The sequence below is a fragment of the Rhinolophus ferrumequinum genome, chromosome 25 (genome assembly GCF_004115265.2).
Source record: "Rhinolophus ferrumequinum isolate MPI-CBG mRhiFer1 chromosome 25, mRhiFer1_v1.p, whole genome shotgun sequence".
NCBI lineage: Eukaryota > Metazoa > Chordata > Mammalia > Chiroptera > Rhinolophidae > Rhinolophus > Rhinolophus ferrumequinum.
Genome location: NC_046308.1, coordinates 21,424,473 through 21,435,232, shown reverse-complemented (window position 1 = coordinate 21,435,232; position 10,760 = coordinate 21,424,473). Strand labels below are relative to the sequence as shown.

The 10,760-nt window shown below is 50.9% G+C and overlaps 1 protein-coding gene across 1 annotated transcript; it reads left to right on the top strand.

Moving 5' to 3' along the window:
- The first annotated feature begins 6,493 nt into the window (after positions 1-6,493).
- On the top strand, positions 6,494-10,504 carry PRAME (PRAME nuclear receptor transcriptional regulator). Its single transcript, XM_033098397.1, is given in 4 exon segments — positions 6,494-6,544; positions 7,480-7,799; positions 8,210-8,825; positions 9,938-10,504. Coding segments are annotated over 4 exon segments (1,554 nt in total).
- The last annotated feature ends 256 nt before the right edge of the window (positions 10,505-10,760 follow it).

Genomic DNA, 10,760 nt, shown 5'->3' with positions numbered 1-10,760 from the left:
AGAATATAGTAGTGTGACTCCCCTACCTATGGCTCCGTGTGTGTTCCTTTTTGGCCTCACCATATCCTGTGTTCTTATGTGGGGAGCGGGAGCAGAGACCCCGCAGGCCGTCCTGCGTGACACTTGGCGTAGTCGGCAGGATCCCCTGCACTACAGGCACTCTTCAAATAGGTCCCCTTTTCGTTTCATGTCCCACAGATGCATCCACTGCCCTCTCTGTCACTCTCATCATCTTACACTCTGCCCCAGTCTCTTTCTTTCTGTGCTTAAATTGGTCAAGCACGTTACTCTCTCAGGATTTGTGCAGTTAGTCCTCAGGCCCAGCACAGGATCCTGTCAAGCCCCCAATAGCTGCTTCCTGCTCAGGCCTCAGACAGGGGTTTCTGAGAAACCCAGGCAGGAGTCTGCCTGCCTTTTAACTTTGCATACCAGCCCTTTGTTTTCTTCAGAGAATTAGTTACAGCTCGCCACTTTAAAACAATGGTCTTCTTGTTTTTTTTGGTGGTTTTATTTCTCTGTTTTCACCCAAAACTGTATGAGCCAGAGACTCTCTCTGAGGGTTGCATTCGCAGCCACTCAAGGACAAGTGTTTGTTGAATGAGTCCATAAAAAAGTGTTGGGAGGCTGAGTCTCCAGTTCTAAGGTGAATAAAAATAAGTTTTTAATCGACTTTGTTCTAGGTGACAATCCCAGGTCCACTGCAGATGAATACAATGGCCTCATTGGTATTCATTCATTCATTCATGCATGCATTCATTCATCTACATAGCTGGAAACCTTCAACTCTGCTGCCCCATAGACATGGGGATGTCTGGGGGGTGGCAGGGTAAAGCTACAAAAAAAAAAAAAAAAAAGCCAGCCTTGTTGACCTGCCTGTTATTCTCAGTTACCACAGCCTTCCTATGGCCAGTGGTAAAAGGTTCACTTCGATGACAAGGACACAGTGCCAGACTCCACCACACACCGCCCCTTTCAGTAAAACAGTCTCACAGTTTGAAGAGGCTGAATACTTCCCAGTCCTGAGGGACGAAGCTGAATTCAAAAGACTCCAAAGAGGTCCTTCAGGCCAGCTTGAATGACAGGTGTCAAAACTGTGGCCGGCGGGCCAACTGCGGCCCATGATCCATTGTTAATTGGCCCGCAGCAAATTCCAAAACTATATTTAGTTTACTTAAATAAACCAGGTGAGGCAATACGTACTTCACCTCGAGTGAGTGGCCCGGCTGTTTGTGTATTTTACCACATATGGCCCTTGGTGAAAAACGTTGAAAAAAGTTTGGACAGCCCTGCTCTAACCACTCCCTCACCAGGAAAGGATCCTCACCCATCTGGGTCTTGCCATGTCTCCAGAAGCCTGACTTTTCTCCCCTAAGGAGACTGGCAGGAAGCTGGGGCCAAAACCTGACACAGACCTTGCAAATATTGCGGATTCCAGGCCCCAGGTGCCCCCTGGTGGCCCCAGACCGGCAATCTCCAGGGTTCAGAGGCGCAGCTCGCAGCTCGGTGAGAAGCGGAATCCCAGGCTCTGGCGTGGTGCTTCCCCACCTCTCAGCATTGTTGACCCGCTCCCGCCTCAGGAGGGTCCCAATTCATTTTCAGTTTTGAGACCCAGTTGTGACTTTGTCCAACGGGGTTTGGTGGTGAAAAGAGGAGAAGCCCTGTATCTAGGAGGAGTGAACACTGAAGCCATCCAAGGATTGGGGGAGGTGAGTTAGAGCAAACGCAGGGATTTGGGGCTTCCGAAAGAGCTCTGCAAAACCAAATGCGAGAGGAAGACTAAAGAAAGTTTGCCTGGGAGAGAGGACAATCTAATCGAATCCCCGCTGGGTTCTCCTGTGCCCCTGGGCTCTGCTCCAGGGGTTACAGAAATGGTCAAGTCCACAGGGTAGGGGGCGTTGGAGTGGCCAACAGCAGGGGAAATCTTTTCTAGACTAGGGAGGTGGGGCTGGGGCGAGAACCCTCGCTCAGGGGACGGGGCACCTGACACCCTACACGCTGCAGAGACACAGTGGTCACCCGAAGCCCAGGCCCAGGAGTGGAAAGTAAGGGGTCATTTGGGGGTGGGGATTCCAGGCCTCCCTTCTCTACTTCCGCATCTCGGAGGCCCCACTCACCCCATCCTACTGCCGCGCTCCATTCCATCCACCTCCATCCTGCCACCCCATCCCCATCCCTCGTTCCATTTTACCCCCATCCCACCATCCCACCGCCATCCTTAGTTCCACCCACCCCCATCCTGCCACCGGACTCCTATCCCCCATCCCACCCTATCCCCATTCCGCCCTCCCCCCACCCACCACCCCACCGCCATCTTCCATTTCACCAACCCCCACCACCGCCATCCTCCATTACACCCCCATCCCGCAGTCCATCCCACCCCCACGCCACCCTATACCATCCAGTCTCCAAGTCCCCAGGCCCCCATTCTACCCCACCCCATTCTCCTAAAGCCCCAACCCCTCACAATCGGTTAAACCCCTTCTGGACTCCTTGGGCGACCCCATTCGTGATCCCAGGATCTCGTGAGATTTTGCCTGAGAAGGAACCAGAAGCCCGGGCTGGTCGGATCCCTCTGTTTCCATCCGAGCTCTGGGGAGCTTGCTCAGTCAGCACCCGCTTCTTTCCCTCCAGCTGCTGTGCAGGGAGCTCACGTAGTGAGCCTGGTCTGAAGAAAACGTAAGTTCAAACCCTGATCCCTACACATTCTCGCAGGGTGACCTTAAACTAGGCACCCGTAACTCCCAACCCCTCCCCGCCTATATTTTTCATTTGAAAATGAGTTATCACAACAGAGGATTGGAGTGATGACCAAATGAAAAAACGTGGTTTACTCGGCTGAGCCCAGGTCACGTGCTCCGTAAAAGTGGCCGCACTTACAAGTTTTGGGTGTAATAATTCATCGAACTTTGGAGCCTGTGTTTATTGTTTGATCTCATTAGCTGGCCCGGTGTGCACCTGAGGTGGGGTGGCTAGCTTTTCTGGGAACCTGGTTCTTCTGGAGGGAGACATGCGGCTGCAGGACAGTGGTCAGTGGCCTTGGGGGAAGGGTCGCTTTTGACAGAGAGCAAGGTTTGTCACTCAGATTGTCCTCTGGTTCAGCCAATGAAAAACTGATGGTCAGGTTTGGAGTTAAGAGGTGATTCCTACTGGAGGATCGCATCTCCAGTTTTTAGTTTCCTCAGCAGCCTTCTCAGATTTTCACAGGAGCCCATGGCTTCCTAAAGACTTGTGTTAACACACATTCTCCTTCTTTTTGGAGCATTTTGGTTTTTGTTCTCAGATTTGGGTGCACACAGGTGACTGAGACAATAGGAGACCAGGGAAACCAAATTGGAGGACCTGCAGCCAGTCTGAGCTGGACTGGAGTGGACAGAAGACACCTTCAGGTAAGCCATGCCCCTGAGCCTTCTCAGGTGTGCCTAGAAGCCCTGTTGCCTCTTCCATCCTCCTCACGGAGGCACTATGTGGAATGTGCATGTTGAGACCCGTCGCGGGGGAGGAAAAGCAGGAGCAGTTGTTAGTTTTTTCAAGTCATTTCTCCAAGAGAGCATTTCACCTACTGCCTTTTCATAAGAAGCAACTATAGGGTGTTGGGGATCCCATTCCCAAAGCCGTGGTTATGTTCAGAAACACAGCTGGGGATGAAGGAGCAGGGCTGGCATCAGACCCCAGAGACTCGACTTGTGTTTGGTGTCAGGTAGGTTTTGGTCGCACTTCTCCATGTGCTTGGACCACTGTGGGTAAGGGATGCTCCTTGAAAAAGAGCAACAGTATTGTACAGCTCATCCGCCGGCTGCAGCCTGAGGAGGTCAGGAAGGCTGTGTGGCCTGACGTGGAGCTGAGACCCGAGACCCAAGTACAACCTTATGCACTGGGAATGTCGGGTATCAAACCTACGCTGTTGGTACTAGGACATCTAGTTGTAACCCCCAGTGTTGCTGCTAGCTCCAGAGCAGGAAATGGTGACTCTATCCAAGAGCTGCACTGGGAGTGGTTATGTCAGGACAGACTGGGCCCAGGACCCTCAGAGGAGGAAGACATGAAAAGAGGAGAGATCGAGGTCATGACTCCAGAGGAGTCTGGGGCAGAGGGAGAGAAGGGTCAGCCCTGGGCTGCCAGAAGGTCCCCTCTTTAGTGTGTCTCAGCTGTGCGGAGAGTGAGGAGGATGAGCAGAGTAGAGCCCAGGCCGTGGCGGAGATGCCCCAGAGCGCTGCCTCCTGGGGCCCCAGCTCTGGTCTGGGCTTCCCACACCCTATGGTCATCCTCTGCCTCACATATGGCAGGGGCCTCCATGCAAATCTGCTCCCTAGATCCTGCAGGTGACAAACCGGCAGCAAATTTGCTTACTTGCTCCTGCCAAGGGGTGCAGGATAGAGAGGGGTTTCCTCCCAGGAGCCTCAAACACCAGGGAGACTAGCTGTGAGCTGAGATGCCTTAAGACATCACAAATCTTTCTGGGTTTCTTCCTGGGAATATCACACCCTTGCCCCATCCTTCGGGAAGACGTGGCAGGGTCTACAGACCTGCTGAGCCCCTGGACTTTGGTGGGTGATGTCACTCCCCTAAATGGAGGCTTCTGTTCTCTGCTCTCATCCCTGACCTTGTCCATTGCCGTCACACATAGCGAGCGGAATGTCCCTATTCTCAGGCGACTTCTCCCGGCACACTCCCATTTTTATGGTCCTGCTCTACCATGCAAAGCAAGAACAGCCTGTGATTTTTTTTTCAGGTCACTTGTTTTTCATTTGTCTACTCAATAGAATGCAATAGAGATACTCTGAGAGGAAGAGCATGACATTTTCACTGGGTATCCCTCCCTGTCACCCAGAATACCAGTTGATGTACGTTAGGCGCTCCGTAAATGTTTTTGAGTAAATCAAGGATTGAGAAAAGGGGGAGTCTGGGTGTTGTGGGAGCAGATCAGCTGGCTTGGAGACATCCCTGTAAATATGTCCACTCTGCCCCAGTGCCTCCTGCCAGCCCTCAACACAGGACAGGATTTTCCTGTCAAGTGTGAAGCCAGTGCTTCTGGAACCCTGAGGCTCATAAGTCCTGAGGAACATCCCTCTCCAGGGCTGAATGCCAAGGCTGGGCCCTCCCCTTCCCTCTAGACCTCTCCCTATGTCTGTATCCAAGACCAGTGCTCGCCACTTTTTCCCTCAACCTGCACCCTCCATTGGCCTATGTGCCCTTGGGGTGGGCATGGGGGACAGCCACCTCACCCAGGCCAAAGCAGACAAAGGCAGGCCCTCTGGACGCTCCCAGCCCCCAATTCCAGGCCCACACTGTTAAAGAGAAAATCACAAACCCAAAATGGGGCCGCTCGTGCTAAAAGCCCATGCATGATACCAAACTTAGATTTTAATACCTGATCTAATTGCAGTTTCAACCCCTTCCAGAAACATAATCAACCAGTCTGGAATTTTCTGGTCAACACCAAGGTAGTAATCTCTTCATCAGAATGTGACAATTGTTTGGGCATCACAATGCAGGGAGTAGAGAATAGCCTGGAGAATTCTTTGGCTGTCTGTGTTTTAAAACTTCAGAAGAACCAGTTGTGATCCAGTGCAGCACGGGGATGTCCCAAAATGTGGCAGATCCTTAAATGCTAAATACAGCTTCAGCTCTTGTGAGGGAGAAGGTGCTGGTATTTGTGCACTGTGCTAATCTAGAAAGAGAGAGGAAACAATGGTGATTAGTGGTGCTCTTCCATAAAAATCTGTGTAGCCGAGAGGCTTAAGGTTGGTCCAGAAGGATCTTTTGGAATCTGCACTTGCATCCGTTGTTTCCTAGGATGAAGGAATATCAGTTACCATTATATACTTGGGAAGGGGCCTTTGGTGATCATGTTTAGGATCAAGATCCCTGGAACACGTGTGGTCCTGATGTGCGGGTGAAAGGTCAGGATCTAACTCGGATCTAGAAGACCAAGGGTCCCTCAGTTTGTACCTCTGTTCATCTGTGAATAGGCACACAATTTGCAAGTTTGGGTAACATCAAGTATAAGTGACTATTTGATATTCAGGAATTTTATTTTGTTTTTTCTTTTTCTTTGGGGATGATACCACTGTCTTCGTAAAGCTGTCTTAACTCGAACATTTGGATAGTCCTGATGAGGCCCAGACTCCCCTGGCAAGAGGACTTCCAGGTTGGTTTCCTTTTCTATTCCTTTTCCTTTCATGAATTGACGTATGATTCAATTCGTTGGATGGAGATACAGTAATAAGGTGTTGCTTTCAATTGGAAGTTGAAATATCAGGAAATATCAGGACCTGAAAAGGGAGGTGTGGCCAGAAAGGGCTATAATTGCTTCTGAGGAGCCCAAGGAGGGACCATAGGCTGGAGCATCAGCCACTGCATAGTCCTCCATGAGTCAGGAGCCTCAAGCTGGGGACACTACCACCTTGACGCCCTCAGCTGGGATCTCCAGAGACCTGCAGGCCAAGATTCCTTAGACAGGTTTCCTTTCTTCCCTTACAAATGGTCAGCCGAAATGGTGAAACCCTCTTTGGATTTCATTCAGTTAGCCAAGAAAGGTACTAAGGTAGGTCTTTTGTAAAAGCAAAGTGACGTAACACGAACTTTTGGGAAGTTGGGGGATACCTGTCTTTCTTAACCAAACAGATTCTTTTTTAAATAAAATACATGAATTCGTTGGAAATTTTTGATGATGTTTTAAATATTTAGTTTGTGATCAGTAATAACTGTTCATATCTGTTATGGTTTTGTGATTTTACTAGTTAAAGCTTTTGTTAAAAAACAAAACAAAACAAAAACCTAAAAGCTTAGAAAAGGTTCCAAAGCACATTTTTGAGTGGAGCCTTTATTCTGCATGTGAGCTCTTTGTTCCCCTGAACAAAGTGGTAATTCTAATATTCGTAGAAGAGACACACAATAAAATGTACATCTTGGAATTAGTGTTTACTTTTCTCATCTCTGACTTCCATATGCTATTTAATACTGTTACGCTACTTTTAAGGTTTCTCATTTAAAATGTTTTAAATGACATAATAGTACCCATTGCATGGATATTCCTTAATCTTTCTCATCTGGGTTATTCTTTGGAGCTTAGAAAGAGGCTGTGCTGAGCATTGTGATGCTTGTTCCAGTGTTTTTTAGTCCGTGAGTGATAACCAGAAACTTTGCCCCAGAAGGGGTGGGGTCAGCTCTCAGGCTCTTCAGTACTCACTTCACAGGGGGGCTAGAATTAAATGCAGCGGTGGGTAGATACAGGATAGGCCAGTGATCATCTTGCCCCCTCCTTGGTGCCTGACGAGATGCTGGTCTTGCCTCTGGCAGAAGCAGAGGTGTGTCTGTGGCCCCTGAGCAGAAAATGGAATCCGGGTAAACTGAGGACTCTCTGACTGTTGCCACAGCAGTGCCTTTGGCCCTCAGCTAGTTTCTCTGAAGGGTGGAGGGACGACGGGTTGCTTGTGCTCAGCCTGACAAGGATGCCTCACTCTCTGGATTTTTCCCTAGGGTGTGTTTCAGAGTAGATTCATTAGGATGACTTTTCCGGACCCAGGCAGACTTGTGGAACTGGCGTGTCAGAGCCTGCTGACGGATGAGGCCATGGCCATTGCTGCTCTGGAGTCGCTGCCCGTGGAGCTCTTCCCGCCATTGTTTGTGGCAGCCTTTGCCGGGAGGCACAGCAAGACCCTGAAGGTGATGGTACAGGCCTGGCCCTTCCCCTGCCTCCCTATGGGGGCCCTGATGAAGGAGCAGCAGCCTTACCACGACACCATCCAGGCTGCGCTTGATGGACTCGATGTCCTTCTTTCCCAGGCGGTTCGCCCCAGGTGAGGGGGATCTAGTAGTCGGGTAGGGCCTGGCGGGTCTGAGCAGACACAGGGGCACCAGGAAGAGTGCAGGGCCAAAGGGAGAGCCAGGGCTTCTGGAGGCATTAGTGAGGGTACTCAGGGGGGCCTTGGAGCTCTTCCTGAGGTCACTGGGAACAGGCTTCTGGAGACGTAGGGCTGATTAAGATACGCAGGTGACTAGAGGAACATGTGCCCACCCCCTTCTGGTGGCACGTAAAGGTACCAAGAAATGGGACCGGGGAGGATCCCAGTAGCACCAGGAGCAGCTAATATATGGGGTGTGGAGTAAAAGTGCTGTCGGGTGTCTGGTCCAGGTGCCTAGATTCCTAAACTCACAGTCTTACACCCCGTTGATCTTAACGCATCTCAGTCTCTTGTTTTCCCCTCAGGAGATGGAAACTGCAAGTGCTGGATTTACAGAAGAATGTTCATCAGGACTTCTGGACCGTGTGGTCTGGAACCAAGAGCAGTATGTGCTCCTTGTTGGAGCCAGAGCTGGCCCAGCCCAGGAAGAAGAGGCAGAGAGTTGACGGTTCAGGCGCGAGGGTGAAGCCACCCTCGGCCTCCATGGAGGTGTTCATAGACCTTTCCCTCAAGGAGGGCACCCCTGATAAGTCCGTCTCTTACCTCATTAAAAAAATCAGGCAGAAGAGAGGTTTGCTGCGCCTGTGCTGTCAGAAGCTGAAGATTTCTTCAGTGTCGATGCAAAACATTAGGATCCTGAAAATGGTGCAGCTCGACTCTGTTCAGGATTTGGAAGTGAACTGCACCTGGAAACTGTCCGCCCTGGAGAAGTTCACTCCTTACCTGGGCCAGATGGGCAATTTGCACCGCCTCCTTCTCTCCCACATCCACATGTCTTCCCATATCACCCTGGAGCAGGAGGAACAGTGTGTTAGCCAGTTCACCTCTCAGTTCCTCAGCCTGCTCCACCTCCAGGAGCTCGGTTTGGACTCTGTCGCCTTCCTCCAAGGCCACCTGGACCAGTTGCTCAGGTGAGGGATGGTGAGGTTTCTGTGCAGACCAGAGCAAGTCCCGTTTCATTTCAGTCAAGAATAATGCATCGCCTGTGTGCCAGCCATCAACCATACCCGAGTACACGAGTCACTGGAAAGTTCACACGGTCAGCGTCTTGTTCACTGCTCTGTCCCCTTGCATGTTGTCACATAACCCCCGGATAAAGGTTAGAGGTCGGCACTAGGACAGTTGCTGTTAAAGGGATTCCTTTCCAGGAATCTCTGTAATGGGGGCTTCGGGCCAGGTGAGGCTGACTTTGGGAATTCTTCCCTTAAAAAGTGATGTCTGAGTGAAGATGATGGAAAATAACGGAGTGAGGAGGGTGGTGGTGAAAGGAAAGCCCATCAAATGTGAGGTTTCAGATCTTAAGCTCTGCACTCAAGCACTTTGTCAACAGAAGCCTCTCCCCTCAAACCTGCCTCAAATTGCCTGTCTCTCAAGCTTTGCTTTAGGTTTCAGCTAAGGGGATATGTGGGAAATGCAGGATTCTAGAGTAAACGATTGTGAAAAAGGGCAGATGGTTTGTGGATGATTTAGTGATCCAAGCGAGTTCCTGCAGTCTGGCAGTCCCCACTGGATGTTACCAGACCTTGCCCAGGTCAGCCCTTCCTGCACATTTCTCAGTAGCCTCATCTGGAACAGAGATAAGGCTGACGGGTTCAAGCTGTGGCCAGAAGGAAGCCCTAGTTGAAACCACTTTCGGTCATGTCTCCCAGTACTAAAATATGCTGATTCCCTCTCCTGCTTGGGACATAGGGTCAGGCTCCCCTCGGAGCACGTTTACCTCCGTTCATGCTCACAACACCTGTGGGGGGATATGATACGCTCTGCTTGACAGATGACCGAAGGGAGCGTGTGACGTTTCATTCACTTGAACCAGTCACACAACAAATAGAGCTGGAGAAGGGACTCCACTCAAACTTGTACTGAATTGAATGCCGCTTTTCACCATGTATCCTGGGGGTTGACTGTCGTCTGGAAAATTTTGGGTTTGGTGAAATGGGCCTCCCTTCCCCTAAGGTGGCTCATCTCCACCTCCCTCCACCCACCAGCTCCATCCCCCAGAACTAACTGCTCTGTCTCTCCCCAGGTGCCTGAAGACCCCCTTGGAGACCTTGGCAATCACTAACTGCCTGCTTTCGGGAGTAGACTTGATGCACCTGTCCCAGAGACTGAACGTCAGTCAGCTGAAGGACCTGAGTCTCACTGGGGTCAACCTGACCAGTGTAAGTTCTGAGCCCCTCCAAGTTCTGTTAGAGAGAGCCTCTGCTACCCTCCAGGACCTGGACTTGGATGAGTGTGGGATCATGGACCACGAGCTCACTGCTATCATGCCTATCCTGAGCCGCTGCTCCCAGCTCACGACCTTCAGTTTCTGTGGAAACCCCATCTCTGTGGCCGTCCTGGAGGACCTGCTGCGTCACACCATTGGGCTGAGCAAGCTGAGCCATGTGCTATATCCCACCCCCCTGGAGAGTTACCAGGATGTCCACGGCAACCCCCACGTGGGCGTTCTTGCCCAGGTGCATGCCAGGCTGAGGCAGATGCTGCAGGAGTTGGGACGACCTAACGTGATCTGGTTCAGTGCCAGCCGCTGTGCTGATTGTGGTGACAGGACCTTCTATGACCCAGATCCCATTCTGTGTCCCTGTTATATGTCTGTCTAGCTGGGTGCACATATCAGAGGCTTTATTCTGGGCACTTGGACACTGAAGCCCAGACATATGTGCATCTTCAAGGAGCACAGCAGCCACAGTTTCAGACAATGGCTCAGTGTAAGCCAGAAAAGGAGAGGTGCTTCGGGGTGGAGGGGAAATGTTGACTTGAGTTAATGGTTTCTTTGGGGAGATGACGTTCTGTAGAGTTTGAAATATAAGTCTGAATTTCTAGAAGGAGATTCAGGTGTGAAAAATAGAATGTGGG